The 23,338-nt window shown below is 43.0% G+C and overlaps 1 protein-coding gene across 1 annotated transcript in view; it reads right to left on the bottom strand.

The window, feature by feature from the left end:
* Positions 1–14,072: 14,072 nt before the first annotated feature.
* Positions 14,073–23,338, bottom strand: part of LOC309557971 (aldehyde oxidase 1-like) — a gene marked incomplete at its 5' end in the record, with an annotated part of 174,120 nt that continues 164,854 nt past the window's right edge. Inside the window, 2 exons of the mRNA XM_082260860.1 lie at positions 14,073–14,507; positions 19,284–19,475. Coding sequence (XP_082116986.1) covers positions 14,289–14,507; positions 19,284–19,475 — 411 coding nt within the window. The 3' untranslated portion in view covers positions 14,073–14,288. The remainder of the gene's footprint in view (positions 14,508–19,283; positions 19,476–23,338) is intronic.

Raw genomic sequence — 23,338 nt, 5'->3', positions numbered from 1 at the left:
TATTCAAGAAACTATGCTAACCCTCAGCATCCATCATGTGAGCTGGGTTAACATGTGTCTTCCTTGAGAAATGGCCCTTGAAGACAACTGAACTAGCAAGGCACCCAATGTGAAGAGAATTAGTATTTACCAATCTCTTAACATTTCATGATCACCTCAAGAACTATTGGGCATAGAAGACAGCTTTCCAAGGCATCACCAGAGATGTCAAACTTAAAGCTAAAGACAAGATAGATCTGCTAACAAAGTGGCCCAGAATCACCTCGACAGGCCAAGAGAATCAGGTCATAATCCATTTGCTGGGATTAAAATGGTATGGCAGAGACTAGAGAACTGTTATGGCAGCCCCGAAGCTATTGAAAACACTCTATTGAAGAAACTGGAAGTCTTCCCTAAAATCTCCAACATAGACAACCTTTAAAGTTAAGAGAACTTGATGACATTTTGTTGGAGGTTAATGCAGCCAAGACTGAAGGTAATTTACCAGGACTTTGATTCCAAGAAAAGCTCCCATATAGTCTGTATGATAAGTGGATCATTACATCTCCTTCCCACCATCCAGTTTCTTCACCCAGTTTATTGTCAGCCAAGCAAAGACTAGAAATGACCCAAACTTCATATTCTTGAAGTGTGGTAACCAGATGCCAGCAAACACAGAGAATACAGGGGCAAGGTATGGTAACAGACCATCAGTGTCAATCAGAAGGACAGAGGTGTCAGCCACTGATGCAGCTTTACAGCTTGACAACTCTGAAAAGAAATTCATGGAACCAGATTGTTCATGCCCAACCCATAAAAAACCACACCTGCTGTCTAAGTGCCGTGGATTCAGAAGCAGGTACACTAAAGTACGCAAAAATTACACAAAAGAAAATGCTATCTTCTTCGGATGTTGTGCATCCACCAAAAACATTGCTAAAGACTGCAAGCTCAAAATAAGTTGCAGAGAGTGCAGTAGTGACCAATATACCTCAGCACCCACCGTGTCTGTGTCCAGCCTCTTTGGCAGCAGACCCTGAGGTAAACCGCAAAGAGCATGGAGCTCACACACCAGCAGACGTGAACTAATTTAGGACAAAATTGCTGCCTAATAGGTGCCTTTCTCAATTCAGCCAACTTACCAGCTAAATACCAGTAAAAGAGGCCTTTAATGCTTGCAAACAACAGCCATGCACCCCCTCACTATGCTATCCAGGGACCATAACTCAAAGCGTGGACAGTTTAGACGACAGCATGTTTGTTGGAACCCCAAATGATGAAAAACCTGCTATCTTCATTAAAGACAGTATGTTCCTTGATGTAGTTGAAAAAGAAATGATTGTTGATGAAGCAAATCAGTGGTCGGCACTCTTACCATTTCACACACAACCACACCCTAGACTGCTAAACAACAGAAATCAAGCACATACGAGACTCCTTGCTCTACAGCATAGTGATGGACGAACATCGGCCGGGGCGGTTCGCGAACACCAGCTGCAAATTTTTTCAAAAGTCCGCGAACCGCGTGTTCGCGGCAGGCCCCATTGACTTTAATGGGAGGTAAACTTTAAAAACCTTTAGGTCATATTTGCAGCCACAAAAGACGTACTAGCTGTGCACAAATAGTCCCAGCACATGGACAATGTCATAACAGAAGTATTGCAATTGAAAAAGTTGCCCTAAATTTTTATTAATTTTTTTTACAGCAAAAAATATATATTTTTTTTCATAAATCAGCCAGAACTGACAGCAGTCGGTAAATACATTGTCTAATAATATATATTGGGTCCATTCACACATCTGTAAAATGGGTCCGCATCCATTCCACAATTTGGCGGAACCTTTACAGACCCACTGTTTTTCATTTCCAGTCTGAAAAATTTGGCATTCACAGGATAAAGAAGTAAGTGTCGGCCATTCCAGGCCCCAAAAATTAGCCCACATGCGTTTACCTGACAGCTAAGAACATTGTATTCTGTGGTTGAAGGTACATTAGGCATTCGCAGGATACAGAAGTAAGTGTCGGAAAGGCACCAAAAAATAGCCCACATGGGTTTACCTGACAGCTAAGAATGTAGTATTCTGTGGCTGAAGGTACATTAGGCATTCACACAGTATACAGAAGTAAGTGTCGGCCTGTATAGGCTGCAAAAATTAGCTCACATGGTTTGAACTGACAGCAAAAAACTTAGTTTTTGATGGCTAGAGGTATGGTAGGTGTTCACAGTACACAGAACCGTAAGTGTCGGCCTGTATAGGCTGCAAACATTAGCTCACCTGGTTTGAACTGACAGCAAAAAAAATATTTTTTGATGGCTAGAAGTACGGTAGGCGTTCACAGTACACAGAACCGTGAGTGTCGGCCTGTATGGGCTCCAAAAATTAGCTCACATGGTTTAGAAACATAGAAACATAGAATGTGTCGGCAGATAAGAACCATTTGGCCCATCTAGTCTGCCCAATATATCTGAATCCTATGAATAGTCCTTGGCCCTATCTTATATGAAGGATAGCCTTATGCCTATCCCATGCATGCTTAAACTCCTTCACTGTATTTGCAGCTACCACTTCTGCAGGAAGGTTATTCCATGCATCCACTACTCTCTCAGTAAAGTAATACTTCCTCATATTACTTTTAAACCTTTGCCCCTCTAGTTTAAAACGGTGTCCTCTTGTGGTAGATTTTCTTCTTTTAAATATGCTCTCCTCCTTTACCGAGTTGATTCCCTTTATGTATTTAAAGGTTTCTATCATATCCCCTCTGTCTCTTCTTTCTTCCAAGCTATACATGTTAAGGTCCTTTAACCTTTCCTGGTAAGTTTTTTCCTGTAATCCATGTACTAGTTTAGTAGCTCTTCTCTGAACTCTCTCTAGAGTATCTATATCCTTCTGGAGATATGGCCTCCAGTACTGCGCACAATACTCCAAGTGAGGTCTCACCAGTGTTCTGTACAGCGGCATAAGCACTTCCCTCTTTCTACTGCTTATACCTCTCCCTATACATCCAAGCATTCTGCTGGCATTTCGTGCTGCTCTATTACATTGTCCTCCCACCTTTAAGTCTTCTGAAATAATTACTCCTAAATCCCTTTCCTCAGATACTGAGGTCAGGACTGTGTCAAATATTCTATATTCTGCCCTTGGGTTTTTACGCCCCAGGTGCATTATCTTGCACTTATCCACATTAAATTTCAGTTGCCAGAGTTCTGACCATTCTTCTAGTTTTCCTAAATCCTTTTCCATTTGGCATTTCCCTCCAGGAACATCAACCCTGTTACATATCTTTGTGTCATCAGCAAAAAGACAAACCTTACCATCAAGGCCTTTTGCAATATCACTTATGAAGATATTAAACAAAATTGGTCCCAGTACAGATCCCTGAGGTACCCCACTGGTAACATGACCTTGTTCTGAATGTTCTCCATTGACTACAACCCTCTGTTGCCTGTCACTCAGCCACTGCCTAATCCACTCAACAATATGGGAGTCCATGTTCAATGACTGTAGTTTATTGATAAGTCTTCTATGTGGGACAGTGTCAAAAGCCTTACTAAAATCTAGATATGCAATGTCTACTGCACCTCCACCGTCTATTAGTTTAGTCACCCAGTCAAAAAAATCTATAAGATTTGTTTGACATGATCTCCCTGAAGTAAACCCATGTTGTTTTTCATCTTGCAATCCATGGGATTTAAGATGTTCCACAATTCTATCCTTTAATAGGGTTTCCATTAATTTGCCTACTATTGATGTCAGACTCACTGGTCTATAGTTGCTCGATTCCTCCCTACTACCTTTTTTGTGAATGGGCACGACATTTGCCAATTTCCAATCTTCCGGGACGACTCCTGTTACTAATGATTGGTTAAATAAATCTGTTAATGGTTTTGCCAGCTCACCACTAAGCTCTTTTAATAATTTTGGGTGTATCTCATCAAGTTTGAACTGACAGCAAAAAACATAGTTTTTGATGGCTAGAGGTACGGTAGGCGTTCACAGTACACAGAACCGTGAGTGCCGGCCTGTATAGGCTCCAAAAATTAGCTCACATGGTTTTAACTGACAGCAAAAAACTTAGTATTTGGTGGCTGGAGGTACTAAGGCATTCACAGAAAAAATAATTGTCGGCCCTGAAAGGCCCCAAAAATTTGCCATTCAATGGACATGAAATGCCTTTTATGCCGCTGTATGTAGCAAAGCCAAGGGCCAGGAATTGTTGTGGGTGGAGGAATTTCGATGAAACCTAGTCTACTGGTCACATGTGTTGAATTCCTCAGAGATCCATGCCTAATTCATTTTTATAAATGTGAGGTAGTCTACACTGTCATGAGCAAATTGTGCAAGCTCTGGCCAGAGGTCAAGCCTGCCCACCCAGTAGTCCAGGGGTTCATCACTCCTCAGAGCGTCCACATCGGCCATTAACCCGATGTAGTCGGACACCTGTTGGTCTAGGCGTTCCCTCATGCTGGATCGGGAGTACAGCTGTCGACGGTTCGGCTGAAAGAAGGATCTCATATCTGAAGTGACCAAGACATCTTCCAACAGCCCTCTTCTTGCAGGCGCTGTTGGATTGCTACCCGCAACTGTCTCTCTGTGACTGGAAATTCCTCTGCCAGCGCATGGTTGTGATTGTGGTAACATTTCCGCCATTTTGTGTTTGTACCAGGGGTCTAAGTACGTTGCCTCCCAGTACTGGTCCTTGGCCTTTATGCGTTTTATATAGGGGTCCCCCTTAAAACACTGCAGCATGTAGGCCCCCCATTCCCACTAAACTGGAAGCGGTATAGTGGCCTGCTTCCAGCTCATCATCCAGGATAATGTTGTCCTCATTCTCCTCCCCCCATCCACGGATAACATCAGGGATCATAGAAAGGTTTAAAGCATGCTCTTCTTGCTCCTCCTCATCCCCCCCAGCACCATCCTCCTCCTCTGACTCCTCTTCAGACTCCTGCTGTTGATTTGTCTCAGATGGAGTAGCACCCCCTGGGAATTCATCCAACATTGCGACTTCCTCATCTTCCTGCTCCTTGACGGCTTGATCAATGACACAACGAAATGCACGCTCCAGAAAGAAGGCGTAAGGTATGATGTCACTTATGGCGCCCTGGCCGTGACTGGCCAGTTTGGTGATCTCATCGAATGGCCGCAGAAGTCTGCATGCGTCCCGCATGAGCAGCCACTGGCGAGGTGAAAAAAACCCAAGCTCCCCAGAACCTGTCCTGCCGCCGAGTTCGAACAGGTAGTCATTAACTGCATGTTTCTGCTGGAGCAGCCTATCGAGCATATGCAACGTCTAGTTCCGTCGCGTCGGGCAGTCCCAAATAAGTCGCCTGAGGGGCAGGTTGTGTCGCCGCTGAATCTCAGCAAGGCGAGCCATGGCTGTGTAAGATCTTCGGAACTGGCCTGAGATTTTCCGGGCAAGATGTCCTGGACCCCAGAGTATTTGGCAATGAATCGCTGCACCACCAAGTTCAGGAAGTGTGCCCTGCATGGCACGTGTGTTATTTTGCCCTGTTTCAGCGCGCTCAGCAGATTGGCACCGTTGTCGCACACCACTTTACCAACTGACAAATTCAGCGGTGTCAGCCACTGATCTGCCTGTGAACGCAAAGCTGAAAGGAGTGCAGAACCAGTGTGGCTCTTGGCTTCCAGGCACAACAGACACAGCACAGCATGGCAACATCTCACCTGGCATGTGGAATAGGTTCTGGGGATCTTGGGCGGCGCAGAAGAAGAGACGGTAGCAGAGGAAGAGGAGGAGTCAGCTGAGGAGGAGAGGGAGGATGGAGGAGGAGGAGAAGAAGAGGCAGGCCTGCTTGCAATCCGTGGCGGTACAACTAAATCTACACGGGTGCCACAGGTTGCATGCTTAACGGCCGTCAGAAGGTTTACCCAGTGGGCAGTAAAAGTGATATACCTTCCCTGCCCGTGTTTGCTAGACCATGTGTCTGTGTAGATAACACCCCGCTTCAATCTGTGGTATTGGGGGTCCACAGGTTTATCACACCAGTTCTACAAATAATTGGCCAGTATCTGTTGTCAATGTGTGTAGCACAGTTAACACAGCAAAATAGGCCAAATTTTTGCAGGACTAAAATACAATCTTAGAAAAGTATACTGTTAAATAACAACCCGCTTCAATATGTGCTATTGGGGGGCCACTGGTCTATCACACCAGTTGTTCAAAAAATTGGCCAGTGAGTGTGGCACTGTTTGTTTCAGAGTTAACACAGCAAAAGAGGCAATATTGTTGCAGGACACAAATACACTTATGAAAGTATACTCAGATTGATAACACCCCATGTCAATATGTGGTATTGGGGGGGCCACTGGTTTATCACACCAGTTGTTCAAAAAATTGGCCAGTGAGTTTGGCACTGTGTGTACCAGACTTAACTCAGCAGAAGAGGCAATATTGTTGCAGGACACAAATACACTTATGAAAGTATACTCAGATAACACCCCACTTCAATGTGTGGTATTGGGGGGCCACTGGCTTATCACACCAGTTGTTCAAAAAATTGGCCAGTGAGTTTGGCACTGTGTGTATCAGACTTCACTCAGCAAAAGAGGCAATATTGTTGCAGGACACAAATACACTTATGAAAGTATACTCAGATTACACCCCACGTCAATATGTGGTATTGGGGGGCCACTGGTTTTTCACATCAGTTGTTCAAAAAATTGGCCAGTGAGTTTGGCACTGTGTGTATCAGACTTCACTCAGCAAAAGGGGCAATATTGTTGCAGGACACAAATACACTTGTAAAAGTATACTCAGATAGGCTCCAAAAATTAGCTCACATGGTTTGAACTGACAGCAAAGAACGTAGTGTATTATTGCTAGAGGTACAGTAGGCATTCACAGTATACACAAGTTGGTGGCGGGCTGTTTTGGCCACAAACATGAGCTCACATGGGTTGAACTGACAGCAAAGAACGTAGTATATGATTGCTAGAAGTACAGCAGGCGTTCACAGTATACACAAGTTGGTGGCGGGCTGTATAGGCCGCAAAAATGAGCTCACATGGGTTGAACTGACAGCAAAGAACGTAGTATATGATTGCTAGAGGTACAGTAGGCGTTCACAGTATACACAAGTTGGTGGCAGGCTGTTTAGGCCGCAAACATGAGCTCACATGGGTTGAACTGACACCTTTTTTTACGCTCCAACATTTGAGCCACAGAAGCCTGCCTTTTTCCAGAACAACGTGACGACGGCATCATGGAAGGTGGAGTGTTGGACAACTGTGAGGAGACAGGAGAAGGAGAAGGGGGAGGAGAAGGAGAAGAGGCTGGACGGTGAGAGCATGGAGTGTGGCTTTATGGGTTCTGACAGTTTTTCTCCCACTGGGCTTGGTGATGGGATTTCAGGTGCCTTCTTAAGGCGGTTGTCCCTTGGTGAGTGTTGGGCTTACCGCGACTTATGCATTGACTGCAAAGGCTGCAGATGGCAACACTGGTGTCAGCAACGGACACATTAATAAAAGCCCACACTGTGGAGCCATGTGCCGGCGTCCTGGGAGCACCAGATGTGACTATTAATAAGAGATAGGGTGCGCCTGCACTACGGAATGTGTATAAAACACTAATACTGAGCTTAAAAAAGGACCAGGTGGTTGTGCTGCCTCCAGCTTACCACTAGGGTAAAAGATAATGGGGGGTTGGGATTGTGTTGGTTTGGGGTGCTACCACCTTGCACTACCCAGTTGTGCAAAGATTAAAATGGTCCTAAAAAAGTGCACTGTGCTTGATAGAGTTTGGCCAAAAGGCCAGAGGTGTGCAGGAGAATTAAAAGTGCTTTGTGCTATAAATAGTACTATAAGTGCTAGTAAGTGCAAAGGTTATTCAAAGTGCACTGGTGCTAGATAAATCGGACCATCTGTGTACCAATTTGCCAGCTGCAGTTTGTGAACCAACCTGCTGGTACTGCTTATTGTAAGTGCCAAAGTGCAAATAAGTGAATGAGCAGTTGTTGCTGTAAACCATTTATTGTGCTGTCCCCATGTGGGGGGGGGTGAAAACTTACAGCCGAGATCACATAAATAGTGAGAATAGTCATAGCAAATTTTAGGTGAATAGCGCCTATAAGGCGCGTGCTGGGAGTGCAAGTGCTAATACCTAAGGTAAAGCACTTACCAGACTGTCTCCCTTGCTCCAAAGCGGCTTGGTTATTGCTTCTCCCACTGTATCACTTTAGTTCCTGCTGTGCCTATAGGGCTCCTATATTGGACTTGATCGTTTGCAGGTTGTTCAGTGATAAAACATCTAGGGAGTCAGTGTAAAAAAACCAAGAAGACTTCCATTGCGTAGTACAGTTGTATATCAGGGGAAGAAGTTAGTATCGACTCACTGTTAGGAAGTTCACGGTCAGCTCATCGGGTGTTCCCTGGCATTCGGCCGTCCGGCGCTTCCGCGTTCCACAAACCGAAACCACCTAACCGTAAGTGACGAATGACGCTGTGTTGCCGCTCTACGCGTTTCGTCACTGCGACGTCACCTGGGGTACAGCGTGTTCCTCTGGAGCAGTCTATAGAATGAACGAAAGCCCAGGTGCCAATCTGACCACTGGGGCACTGGGGACAAACAACTGCTATTTCAGTGCTGTTAAAAAGTGACTGCTGGGACTTAAGTGGGTAAAAAGTGTAATGGGAGTCTTTCCATTTTACAGATTTTTCCTGTACACACTCATCTACAACCCGAGAACCTCCCATCCTGTTCTGGGAAAATCAACATCTGCCTTGACACACTCCATGGTGATTGGTTTAAGGTGTCTGCGCTACCTGTGTGGATAATAATAAGGTATCTTCCTGACCCTTATTAAAACTGAGGAAGTGGCTTGGATAAACTCCAAAATGTCTTTACAAAACAAGTCTAGTTGAATTTGAATAATGACTACTAGCTATAACATGCAGAATAAGAAAAAGCTTTAGTGCTATGTTGAAATACAGGGGATTTTATGGTTAGGGTGGAAAGTTGGGGTAGAGTTCTCTTTAAGGGTCTCTTTAGGAGCACTGTAGATGTGTGCAGCTCCTTAGGCAAGGTCTTGAGCAACCTGTGGCACATGCAAGAACAAACAAGCAGACAAGGGTGCCAGCATCTAAGTGTAGAGGGTGATAGGAATGCAGATAAGGAAGGGGCAAAAATGCACTCATGGGATGGAGAGGGTTAAGCAGCATGTGTTTCAATGCAAGTGTAGCCTTCTGGGGAGCTTTGTAGTGGTGCAGTGATAGGCATGGACACGGCTGGAGGAATGCAGAGCTACGTTAGGAATCTGCCGGCGTGTGGTCCCTGTTGTCCACCTTGGAATGCAAGCAAGCGGCGGTGAGATGCAGGTCTTCCAAGATGTCTCCTCTGGCCGCGCGAGGTTCGGCTCTCCTTGGCTGAACACATCTGAACCCAGCCAAGGAGAACTGAGCCCAGCATGGCCAGAGGAGACATCCCAAAGAATCTGCATCTCACTGCCGCCTGCTTGCATTCCAAGGTGGACAACAGTGAACACATGCCCACAGCTTCCTGGCGCAGCTCTGCATTCTTCCAGCCACATCCCTGCTGATCTCTGCAACAACAAAGGGCTCCCCAGAGGTCTCTATTCCCATTGGAACACTAGCTATATCTTGACCTGGATAAATGAGAACCTTTACAAACACTTATTTAGACAGTGAGCCCTCGTTCACACCAATGCGATCTCTCATGTGAATTGACAGTTTAAAATTGCATAACAAGTTGCAACCTATTTTCGGCAATGAAACCGTGCAAATCGTTGCAACTCAAGTTGCAGTGACTTTGAAAAAGGTTCCTGCATTACTTTTCTACTATTTTATTGCGACTTGTAATGACTTTTATATTAATTCCCAAGCCGCAATGAAATCAGAGATCCAAATCGCACTGATCTACGCCTTTGACATCGCGCTGAAGTAGCACAATTGCAAAGCCGCACTGGTGTGAACTAAGGCTAAGAAAGTTAAAGTAGAACTATAAGTAAAACTTTTGGATAGAGCAAGGGAGGGTTATAACCCCCATCAGTTTTTTTTTTCCCCTACTATGTCCTATTGCAGAGATTTCTCTTCATAGCCAAACAGGAAGTAAGAGAAAATCCCTGCAAATTAACCACTTAAGCCCCGGAGGATTTGGCTGCTCAAAGACCAGGGCCTATTTTGCGATTCGGCACTGCGTGTCTGTAACAGACAATTGCGCAGTCGTGCAACGCTGTACCCAAATTAAATTGATGTTGTTTTTTTTCCCCACAAACAGAGCTTTCTTTTGGTGGTATTTGATCACCTGTGCGATTTTTACTTTTTGCTCTATAAACAAAAAAGGAGAGACGATTTTGAAAAAAAAAAACAATATTTTTCACATTTTTTATATGAAATTCCCCCCCCACAAAAATGTAAAAATCAAAATTTTTTAACATTTTAGGCCAATTTGTTTTCTGCTATATATTTTTGTTTAAAAAAAATCGCAATAAGCGTATTTTGATTGGTTTGCACAAAAGTTATTACGTTTACTAACTACAGGAAAGATTTATATTATTTTTATTGTTTTTTAACTAGTAACTAGGCGGCGATCTGCGTTTTTTTTTTTGCGGGACTGCGATATTGCGGCAGACAGATTGGACCCTAGACTGACATTTTTGACACTTTTGGGGGTACCAGTGACATTACTACAGTAATCAGTGCTATACATATGCACTATTATTGTAAAAATGACACTGGCAGGGAAGGGGTTAACTTTATTGGTTATCAGTGGGTTAAATGTATCCCTAGGGGCGTGATTCTAACTGTGTGGGGGTGTGGCTTTTGATGTTACCACAGAGACATACGATCCTACATAGCAGGATCGTATAGTCTCTGCAGTTACATCAGGGAGAAAGACAGACGGCTGTGTTTACATCAGCCGTCTGCCTTTCTCCCTCTCCAGCAGGAGATCGCGAGTGGCTGGCGGACATCGGAGCCGCCGGTCACTCGTGCGGGGATGTCAGGGAACGAGCAGGGGCAGGATCACGCCTCCGGCGGGGCAGACTCACCCCCTAGAGGCTCGTGGGCGAGTGACGTACCCCTACGTCACTTTGCCCAGCAGTGGCTGCCTGCCACAGTATATCTGTGGTGGGCGGTCGTTATGTGGTTAAGAAAATTCTTTAGGGAACCCCAGGTCACTAGAAGTAGTGTTCCCATCGGAAGATATACATTACATATCTATTAGTTTTCTGGGGACAACCCAATTTGGGATTTTCTTTTACTTTCAATGATAATAGTAAACAGGACTAATAGAGAGGGTAAATCTCCCCAACGGGGGCACAGACAGCAATAAAAACTGACAGGGGTTGTAATCCCTTTGCACTCTATCCGAAACTAAAATAAACGTTTTACCTTTAGTTATACTTTCAGTGCCCATTTTAGAAGTCTAGACTCTACAATTAGGGCTGTTGACAAAGGAAAATGTGTCAGAGGCAGGGGCGCAGGCGCAACAGCCTCTGTACCAGAAACTACCAATACATTTTTTATAGTGGTCTTTTATGATGGGGAGAGGCTTTTTTTCTGGAAGGCTATTAATCCATACTAGTTGCTGTAAATCGAAAATGATTTATTTTTTGCATTTTATGTAATACTGTAATACTGTGAAAAGTCAGAAGTAACATAAAAAGAAAAAACACAGATGAAAATGTTAGTACAGATACAAAGAGAATGATGGTACAGATAAAGATAAAATGTTTTGAACAATATTTATACAGTATGTTTAAACAATATTTATATTCACAATACCCAAAAATGCCAATAGGCAATGCTTTAAAACCTTTACAGTTTATCAGTTTTGAGTTAACGTTAACCATAAATGATTGTGCTAGAATAATTCTGCTTACTTCAGTATGCCTAGGGATTTCCAATATGTGTTGCAAATTTTAAAAATACACAGAATCCCAGATCTGCTTTTTACCTCCCTTGCTGGCTGGGTATGACAGATTTGAACCCATAAGTGTCTAGAAGTCAGCACTTATGGGTTAATTGCTCATAGGGAAAATTGGAATACAGATGGCTCTCAATCTCTGTTATCCTAACAGTTTTTTTGGGTCCCAACAACTAAGATGAAAAGGAGGACCTGGTAAGCATACAGTATGTGGGGATGCACCATGAACAGGACTGTGTAAGTGATCAGGTGGCATTACAGCCAACCAGATCACTTCTACAAGACAGTGCAGAGTCTGCTGAAAAATATAAACAAAAGCTCAGGGCTGCTTCAGCTGCCGTGAGCTTGTTTACAACCTCCTACTGCTCTAGCATATAAGTTAAAGTGGCAGTAGGAAAAGGGTTAAAGGACCAGTACAGCTACAGCATGCAAAATAAGCATTTATATTGTATTATATACATATATCTTATAGAAAAAGAATTTCAGAAATGGGAATGATAACTGCTGTGTGTAACAGCCTTCCTGCTTAGTTCCCCTTCTGAGGAACAACACAGTGCAAGACAACAAGATAAGTAATATCTGAAGTACAGCTTTGGCCACACTCTTAATTGGCTCATTGAGGTTAGACAACTTGACTTTAAGTATGAAAGCGCAAGGGGCAATTTTTAGTGCTTCAATCATGCTACTAAAATCATTGGCAATGAGTTGCTGAGAGTAGTGATCAAGGTTTATACTGGTCTTTTATTGATCAAGGGGGTAAACGTCCCTGATCAAATAACCCCTTAGTCAGCGTGAAACTAATTTACTCTTCGTGTCGGGGCAGTTTGGTCTTAAGCAGTTTGTTTTTAACCCCTTGCAGTCTCCCATGGAATATAATTGGTTTAGGCATGGCAGTGCACATACATTAAATTACCAATACTATTGGGACGCCTGCCTTTACATGCACATGAACTTTAATAACATCCCAGTCTTAGTCCATAGGGTTTAATATTGAGTTGGCCCACCCTTTGCAGCTATAACAACATCAACTCTTCTGGGAAGGCTGTCCACAAAGTTTAGGAGTGTGTCTATGGGGATCTTCTAGAAGAACAACCCAAAGGTGTTCTATAGGGTTGAGGTCAGGACTCTGTGCAGGCCAGTCAAGTTCCTCCACCCCAAACTCTCTCATCCATGTCTTTATGGACCTTGCTTTGAGCACTGGTCCAAATCATTTTGTTGGAGGGGGGGAATTATGTTATTGGGTTGTTTTTCAGGGGTTGGGCTTGGCCCCTTAGTTCCAGTTAAGGGAACTCCTAAAGAGTCAGCATACCAAGACATTTTGGACAACTTTGTGGGAACAGTTTGGGGTTGGCCCTTCCTGTTCCAACATGACTGTGCAACACAATAGAACACCTTTGGGTCGAATAATGCAGACTGTGAGCCAGGTCTTCTCTATAACATCAGTGCCTGACCTCACAAATGCGCTTCTGGAAGAATGGTCAAACATTCCCATAGACACACTCCTAAACCTTGTGGCCAGCGTTCCCAGAAGAGTTGAAGCTGTTACAGCTCCAAAGGGTGCACCAACTCAATATTGAACCCTATAGACTGGGATGCCATTAAAGTTCATGTGCATGTAAAGACAGGCACCCCAATAATTTTGGTAGTATAGTGTATGTACCATATTTCTGAAGAAGCAGATTTGCTCTAGGAAAGGTGTCAAAGAAGCTACCCCCCCCCCCCCACACACACACACACACACACACACACTATTTCCTGACCATCAGCATCTTCTAGGGTCATGTTCTTTTTTCGGGATATAATGCCTACCCAGGGGAGTGGTTAAGGGTAGGATACAGGTGTACTTCTTATTGGTATAAAAACACACTGCTGGCAACATTATTGTTTTCACATTTTTATTATTATATCAAATAAACAAATAATTTTAATAAACACATTATCATTTGTATGTGTGACACCTTTAAAAGTCCCATGGTCTTTAGTAGTACCAATAGCTCATACAGTAGTGAGCAATTTGATCCATCTGTGTAATGAACAGTAGCTACTCTTAGCGATTAATTGGTAGCAATTTTAATAGCTTGACTGAGCTACTAAATATTTCCTCATTTAAGAGTAGAAAACTTTTTTTTTTTACAGATGTCAATTGTCCTTGTTGATATGAGTGTAGTGTATGCGTGTTAGGAAAATAACATTCCTTTTTGGGTTTTATACAGAATTTGCCAGTATTAGCTTCTCCCATTTCCGTCAAAAGGTTAATCTCTGAATCCCCACCCTTTCTGTAATAAAGTATGTTCTCATATAAATTTCCATCAGCTAGAGCACCTTTTTAGGTCCGTTAATTTGTAAGTGTCCCTTAGTGAGCTCTCCGATTCTAATTGCTACTCTAGTGAATTAATATTGGACATCAAGTTTCTGCTGTGTGAACAGTTGGTTCTTGTGTGTTTGACGTCTGTTCTGATTCTATAAGGTGATTGCCGCATGCCATCCGGATATGTTGAGGCCTGGCAGGGATGGGAAGTAAAATAGTTCCAGGAAGGCCAATGTGTTGTCGGGCAGCCAGTATAGCATCCTTTATGGCAAAGAACACAGACGAACAGAGAAAGAGTGACACATCTTCTAGAGCCTAAACAAAAACACAAAACTGAGTTAATTAAGATTTGTAACACACATAACACAACAAAATAGGTTCATATATTACACTTTGCAACCCCTACAGTAGCTTGTTGTATGATTTTAGTTACTTATTGCAGAGTTATACAGTATTATGTGGTTTAATTTGACACATTTTTAGAGGGTACATAACAATGAAGCATGACATTTTATACTTACTATGGTTTACCGCCCATTTTGCACATTGCTATATGTCTGAAAATAAAGGCTATAAACATGTTATACTTACCTCCTCTGTGCAGTTGGTTTTGCATAGGGCAGCCCAGATCCTCCTCTTCTCGGGTCCCGGGCTGGAGCTCTTGGCCCCTCCCTCCTGTGAGTGCCCCCACAGCAGGCAGCTTGCTATGGGGGCACCCAAGCCAAGCTGCAGCTCCGTGTATCCATTCAGACATGGAGCTGCCATTCAGTCCCGCACCCTTACTCCCTCCTGATTGGCTAGCTGAGTTTGATTGACAGCAGCGGGAGCCATTGGTGGAGAGAGAGGAGAGAGAGTCCTGGACAAGGAAACACTCGTGAACATCGCTGGATAGAGAGGGGGCTCAGGTAAGTATTAGGGAGCACTGCACACAGAAGTAGCAGTCCAGGCAAAACCTAACTAATGCTAAACCTGTTCTGTGTCACATTCCAAACCTAACCTATCTAACCCAGTGAAGAAAAAAATCATGGTACTCACCTATTCTGCAGCCGATCCCAGCATCAGCTGTCAGCGGTGGCTTTAGCGTGGAGGCGGGTGCAGGAAAGGCATCCAACAATGGAAGCCCCATAGTAAGTCTGTGGGTTACATCACTTCCCAGGCATTTCACAGCCATTGTCGGTCCTCTCCTGCAAGGAGCTTTCACCGCTGGAAACCGGACCAGATTGGGTGCGGAAAACTTACGTACAGCGATTTTTGCTTTACTGGGTTAGAAAGATTAGGTTTGGAATGTGGCACAGAGCAGGTTTGGCGTTAGTTAGGTTTTGCCTGGACTTCTCCTTTAAGATAAAAAACCTCCTGACTTTACAACCCCTTTAACATACTAGGAGCAAAGGTCCTACCTGAATGCAAATACTTCAAGATGCCTGCGATTGATTTCATTAGTGAGAAAAAAAAATGGTGCCCCTCTCTGATTTCGTTTTACTTCATTACTATGGTTTGATTTGATGGCTAACCTCCACCAAGTGTCTTACCAATGTCTAACTAGAATGCCGTTACTGGCCACTGAGGTAGTCTTGTTAAACATTGGAATACAGTTCACATACCTTAGCCATAAAGTCAGGGAAAGGCAGAACCAGCAAGAAAAGTTATACTGAATTACTGAGTGCTACAGAAGAGGCTTTAATAGAGGTAATAATAGCAGTCAACCTTTGGAATCTGTGCTTAGGTTGGACTTTGAATTTTAAAGTTTTTAAAATGAGCAAAGGTTCAGCTGCTGGATATACCTTCTGCTTGCATTCAGTAGTCAAATGAATTGATTAGAAGAGTCAATGATGATATGCCAGTGATACTAGGACCACCAAAATACCTTTCTCACTATTCTCAGGATCCTCGGTCATACTTGGATACCTGTTGGAGAATGCAATAGGATTGGGGGGACAAAAGGGTGTTTAAAAAATATCCCAATAGTCTAAAGAGGATGGCACAGAGATGGGAACTAAGACTAGGTTCACATATATGCAGGTCAAAAACGCATACAAAACCGCACGCATTCCTGACCCGCACAGAAACATGCTGCTCTTTAGCAGACAAGCAGGGGTGCCATGAATTGGTAATGGCATCCCCAAGCATTAACACCCACATGCATTTTCATGCATTTGAGTTGGGGACTTCTTTCTCCACGTTTCTCACACATGGCGCACATGCACATATGTGAACCTAGGCTAGGCCTAAGGCTAAAAAAAAAAAAAAAAGTTCCAGGTGCTCTCTAGTGTGACCCCTATGCAGAAGGGTGAACACAGATGGACTCCAATGTGCAAAGTCAGTGTCACTGTGCTGCCAGTCAGAAGCATAGGAATTGATGCTACCGGAATATACAACGATAGTTGACAGCGCACATGAACTGACAAACATGAATACCAGAGCAGGATCCAAAGTCAACAATCAATGATCAATAAATAGTTTATTTGAATAAAACCAGGAACACAGAGGCACCTTACCACACCGGGTCTCGAAGAGGGCAAGAGCACTGATGGAAGTAAGGGTGCCAGATGGAAGAATCCCAGGAACACCAAATGCAGAGGCTCACATGTGTGGTGGTTAGAGGTGAATCAAGCCGGACTCCACCGGCAGATGAATAAGCCGTCACTGCGGCGCTCAAGGCAAACATGCAGTATCAGGAAGGAAGAGAATCACTCATTCGAAAGAGAACCAGTGTGGAACGCAATCGTCCCCATTGCCGTGACTACGTGTATCGCTCGCATTCGCTTTATCAAGACTTGGAGTTCTCCTCCAACCATCACTCCTGTGAGCCTTGACATTTGGCGTTCCTGGGATTCTTCCATCTGGCACCCTTACTTCCATTAATGCAAAGTTCCTGGTTTTATTCAAATAAACTGTTTCTATTACTTTCTGTTATAAATAATTAAATAAAAATGCCTGAGCACTACAAAACTCCCCAAAATGAAAAAAGACACTCCAAGGTGATCTCATTTTTTGCCACAATTTTTGGAAAAGAAGAAACATACTGGCATTGATGGAGTTAAAAGATAGAGAATTGCAATGAAGCACTAGATCCAACACATACAGGTTATACACAGAGGGAGGAAGAAATTAAGGAGTTAATGTACAGATCACATACAGTGGGAAGATAAAGATGAAGGGGTTGTTTAGATATGCAGGACAAGGGAGGTGAATTGATTATTTACAGGTCAGTTCACAGCAATGGATGTGAAATATATAAGAGGAAAGAGGGGGAGGTGAAAGGAATAAAAATTGTCCACAACTTTGAATACATGCTGCAGTCGCTTGAAATATGTATGTCGTTTCGTCATTAGTTTCTCCTTTCTTTAATGGAAGAGGAAGGGGCAGGCTCACTAATGTAAACACTACATTGTTTTGTACTTATTGGTCATCACAGCAATTACGTGGTACAGAGCCATTCAGATCGGCTCTGTACCACATGATTGCTGTAATATCCAATCACATGATTGCTGTACCGCATGATCGCTGTGATGACCAATCACTACAAGTACAGAGCAGAGCCTGTACACAGTTTTTGTAAACCAGTGTTTGTCCCTGGTTGGCTTGGTTCACAGCCATTAAAGCAGAGTTCCACTCAAAAGTGGAACTTCTGCTTTAGGGCCTCCTGACCCCCTGACATGCCACATTTGGTATGTAATTTTTTTTTTGGGGGGGAGCGGGTACCTAGTTTTGACAGATACTTGTTCCCACTTCCACTCAGGCTGCCTAGGCGGCTCGAGCGGAAGTTCTCCTCTCCCCCTCCCTCCCTGCAATCTTCTGGGACATGTCCACTCAGGGCACACAGTGTGACTTGCGCAGTGCACTCCCGGCTGTGAAGTTGCAAGCTGTCACAGCCGGGTGTCCACAGTAGCGATGCCGGGGGGAGAAGAGGGAGAGAACCTAGGCTTCCGCCGGGTGCATCGCTGGACCGTGGGACAGGTGAGTACACTTTTTGTAGCTGCTGACTTTTAATAAACACAAAAACCAGTGGAACTCTGTATGCGACCTAAAAGTTGTGTGACTTTACCGCAATTTTGACTGGACTTAAAGCAATGCCTATGTCTAGAAAGCTCAAAACGCATAAAAATCGTCCCGAAATAGTGCAGGCACTACTCTGAAGTCGTTGCGACTTGAAGTCATACAGATATGAACGGTACTCATTTGAAATTATGGAGCACGACTTGTCATGCGACTTTGCAGTCCCAAGTCACAGGACAGGTCGCACAAGTGTGAAAGGGGCCTTAATGTGCACAGTGGCACCTGAGTGCTATTTATAAACACTGCAAAACAAGTGAGTGAGTGGCTTTTTTTTTTTTTCATTTATACAAGACAGTAATTCATAAATTAAAGCTGCAATAGTAAAGGAATGCAGATCAGGATCCAAGATCAGCTCAGTCCTGCAGATTACACAGGGAGAACGCCACTCTCCCTGTGTAATCATCAGACCTCTGTGTTTTATATATAAGAAGTGCCTAAATCTCCTGATACAAAGCGATGTGCGATCACACTGACAGCAGAGTGGGGTGCTGCTAGTTACACAGAGAGAGTTGCTATCTACCAGGGTAATTAAAGGACAGGGCTAGGAGATGCAGAATCACATGAGGTCCGTGTCTCAGCTGCACCTCCAGCAGCACAGCACCCAAGGCAGCACCTCCCCTGCCTCCACCCTGTCTTCTGGACATTATACAAAATAATGAATGCCTGACAGCCATGAATTCAATATCCTATTCATCTTGTACCATTTTTTTTTTAAATTCAAAGTAATCTTAGTGTGTTTCCAAAGATCTGATTTTTTTTTACTATATTTTGCATAACTAGAATAAATGGAATTTATTAAAAAGCAAACTCGCTAGATTAGAATCCCTCTAAAGAAGCTATTCATCTTGATTTCTGGGTTGAATTCTCGTTTCAGAGCAGCCAAGTTGAACCCATCCACCTTCACCACAAATGACATTATTGGCTGGAAGTAATGTTCAGCCCAGGAATGACAGCCTCCATCTAAGTGTTCTCAGGCTGCCATTTGTTTTTTGTAACATACTCTCTTTGATTAACTAAATTCGCCTTTTAACTTGCCTTGGGCGAACAACTGACATTTGGGTTGGGAGATGATGGTAGTAGAGAGATGTTGAGCTGTTCAGGCATATATTTACTGATCACATCAGCTGCTTGGTTGGACTGTTCTCCATTAGTGGGAGAAGATGGCATCACATACTTCAAATCTTCATTTATGTAAAGTCCTAGTCCTCGGTTTATTGCATTTTTGACCTATAAAAAATGAGATATAAAAGCAGTTATTAGATGTTCTGAACACTCCAAGAGGATTATGTATACAGAAATGTGACATAAGGGTCTCTCAAACATTTCTACGTTCTTCAATGATGGCAAGCACTAGAGAAATTACACCCCACAGTAGGAGTATGATAGAGAGTTGAAAGTACAATACTTAAAGCGGTAGTATACTCCGCTATTTGACTTTTACCTACAGGTAAGCCTATAATAAGGCTTACCTGTAGGTACAATTAATATCTCCTAAACCTGCATGCAGCCTTCAGAGCTCCTTGCTGGAAAGTGAAACTCCCGCACGCATGCGCGGAGTGACGTCATCGCGGCTCCGGCCACTCACAGCACTGGAGCCGCCGAACCCGGAAGAGACGCCGAGGGAACATGACAGCGCCCTCAGCGTTGTCCAGACGACCGTGTTGGGGCTTCGTTCTAAGGTAAGCATTTCATAATGAGCCTTTGTCCTGCAGGGTTTTTTTTTTTCTTTTAAGCGGTTGAGGATACAACCGCTTTAAGCTAGCCAGCAGGCTGAACAAGAAAAACTGAACAGATCCCCCTCATCCACACATTCAACGTGGATAGGAGAATCCTTCCTGCTGTGCTATTATATTCTGACAGTGGGGGGAATTCCCTCATTGTCAGAATAGACATTAGTCCTGCAGCTGCTGATCAAGTGGCTTTTATCTGACAGAGTAGTTGAACAGAAGTTGATCAGTACATCAGCTTGTGTTCAACTGCAGTGGCCACACATGTAAATTCATCCGGTCCTTGCTAAACCTGACAAATTTCAATCTATCTAAGGCACCTTTTCACTTATACATTGTTGTATTTACATGCATGTAAGTTGGAGTTTTTGCTGACTGTCTACCCCATAAAGAATGTTATCCCAACATTTCATATTCTTGATATGTCTCTGTTGTACCATGTGTGTGTATAAAAAGGAATCCTGTTCTCTTTGTATTGCTTTCTTTGTGTAAATTACCTGGTGTTCCTGCCAGTCTCTCTGCTTTCTTAATAAAAACTGTCCATGCTAGGCATGAAAGCACAGCACGGTCAGTTTTCTGGCTTTACTGGGACCTCAGCCTGCTCTCCTCCAATGATCGGACATACCTTCCTCTGCACAACCATTTACTGGGAAGACCTCTTGTCCTCTAGCTCTCTGCACTCCCTATGCAGCTGAGAACTGAAATTATGTTATTACTTTAAAAAAATGATAAAACTTTTTTTTTTTCTTTTTATATCTAAACACAAGTGTTTTACAAAGTGAGGGTTCACATATACCTGAACACTGTTACTAATATTTACCAATATGTACAGGTCCCTCTAAAAAAATTAGCATATTGTGATAAAGTTCATTATTTTCTGTAATGTACTGATAAACATTAGACTTTCATATATTTTAGATTCATTACACACAACTGAAGTAGTGCAAGCCTTTTATTGTTTTAATATTGATGATTTTGGCATACAGCTCATGAAAAACCAAAATTCCAATCTCAAAAAATTAGCATATTTCATCCGACCAATAAAAAAAAAAAAAAAGTGTTTTTAATGCAAAAAAGTCAACCTTCAAATAATTATGTTCAGTTATGCACTCAATACTTGGTCGGGAATCCTTTTGCAGAAATGACTGCTTCAATGCGGCGTGGCATGGAGGCAATCAGCCTGTGGCACTGCTGAGGTGTTATGGAGGCCCAGGATGCTTCGATAGCGGCCTTGAGCTCATCCAGAGTGTTGGGTCTTTCGTCTCTCAACTTTCTCTTCACAACATCCCACAGATTCTCTATGGGGTTCAGGTCAGGAGAGTTGGCAGGCCAATTGAGCACAGTAATACCATGGTCAGTAAACCATTTACCAGTGGTTTTGGCACTGTAAGCAGGTGCCAGGTCGTGCTGAAAAATGAAATCTTCATCTCCATAAAGCTTTTCAGCAGATGGAAGCATGAAGTGCTCCAAAATCTCCTGATAGCTAGCTGCATTGACCCTGCCCTTGATAAAACACAGTGGACCAACACCAGCAGCTGACATGGCACCCCAGACCATCACTGACTGTGGGTACTTGACACTGGACTTCAGGCATTTTGGCATTTCCCTCTCCCCAGTCTTCCTCCAGACTCTGGCACCTTGATTTCCGAATGATGTGCAAAATTTGCTTTCATCCGAAAAAAGTACTTTGGACCACTGAGCAACAGTCCAGTGCTGCTTCTCTGTAACCCAGGTCAGGCGCTTCTGCCGCTATTTCTGGTTCAAAAGTGGCTTGACCTGGGGAATGTGGCACCTGTAGCCCATTTCCTGCACACGCCTGTACACGGTGGCTCTAGATGTTTCTACTCCAGACTCAGTCCACTGCTTCCGCAGGTCCCCCAAGGTCTGGAATCGGTCCTTCTCCACAACCTTTCTCAGGGTCCGGTCACCTCTTCTCCTTGTGCAGCGTTTTCTGCCACACTTTTTCATTCCCACAGACTTCCCACTGAGGTGCCTTGATACAGCACTCTGGGAACAGCCTATTCGTTCAGAAATGTCTTTCTGTGTCTTACCCTCTTGCTTGAGGGTGTCAATGATGGCCTTCTGGACAGCAGTCAGGTCGGCAGTCTTACCCATGATTGCTGTTTTGAGTAATGAACCAGGCTGGGAGTTTTTAAAAGCCTCAGGAATCTTTTGCAGGTGTTTAGAGTTAATTAGTTGATTCAGATGATTAGGTTAATGGCTCGTTTAGAGAACCTTTTCATGATATGCAAATTTTTTGAGATAGGAATTTTGGGTTTTCATGAGCTGTATGCCAAAATCATCAATATTAAAACAATAAAAGGGTTGCTCTACTTCAGTTGTGTGTAATGAATCTAAAATATATGAAAGTCTAATGTTTATCAGTACATTACAGAAAATAATGAACTTTATCACAATGTGCTAATTTTTTGAGAGGGACCTGTATATTAGCAAATAAAAAAACAGAATGCTACCTGAACACAGCTCCACACTGTCTCTGATTTGGAGGGACTGTGCCTGTTTTTAAAGCACATCCCTCTGCCCTTCTCTCCTTTTCCTCTCCCTTGTCCTTGTTATACTGCATTAAACCTTTCATCCAACTGCTCTTATTGTAGGTCATACTTTAAATAGCCAGTTTAGAGAAAAATCAAAGAAAAAAATCTCTTGTGAGTTTAACAGTTTCATAAATCTATCCCATAGTTTGTAGACGCTATAACGTTCGTGTAAACCAATCAATATATGCTTACTGGGATTTTTTTTACCAAAAACATGAAGCAGAATACATTTTGGCCTACATTTATGATGACATTTGATTTTTTTTTCTTCGGATATGTTTTAGAGCAGAAAGTAAATAAAAAAATATTTTTTTTTTCAAAATTGTTGGTCTTTTTTTGTTTATAGCACAAAAAAAAATAAAAATAAAAAAAAAAAGCAGTAGTAATCAAATTCAAGCAAAAGAAATCTCTATTTGTGAGGAAAAAAAATAACATGCAATTTTATTTGGGTACAGCTTTGCATGGCCGCACAATTGTCAATTAAATTAATGCAAAAAATGGCCTGGTCATGAAAAGGGGAAGGGGGGGGGGGGTAAATCTTCCGGAGGTCAAGTGGTTTAATAATAATATAGAATCACAGAGAATAAACTGAACTGGGTTGAATTTATAGTACGTGTGCAATAGAAAATAGCATCTGGTCTTGTTTGAAGTTAATAAGCCTCATTAATGAATGCTCCAGGCTGTGGGGCCCAGTAATGGCCATTAGCAAGAAACAGAGCTCACATTTCCTAGTTATATTATAGCTGTGGGGATATTCTTAATAATATAACAAGCCAATCCTGTTATATTATTCAGAATATCCCAACAG

This window comes from Pelophylax lessonae (genome assembly GCF_965119305.1).
Source record: "Pelophylax lessonae genome assembly, chromosome: 6".
NCBI lineage: Eukaryota > Metazoa > Chordata > Amphibia > Anura > Ranidae > Pelophylax > Pelophylax lessonae.
This window is presented reverse-complemented; position numbering and strand designations above follow the sequence as displayed.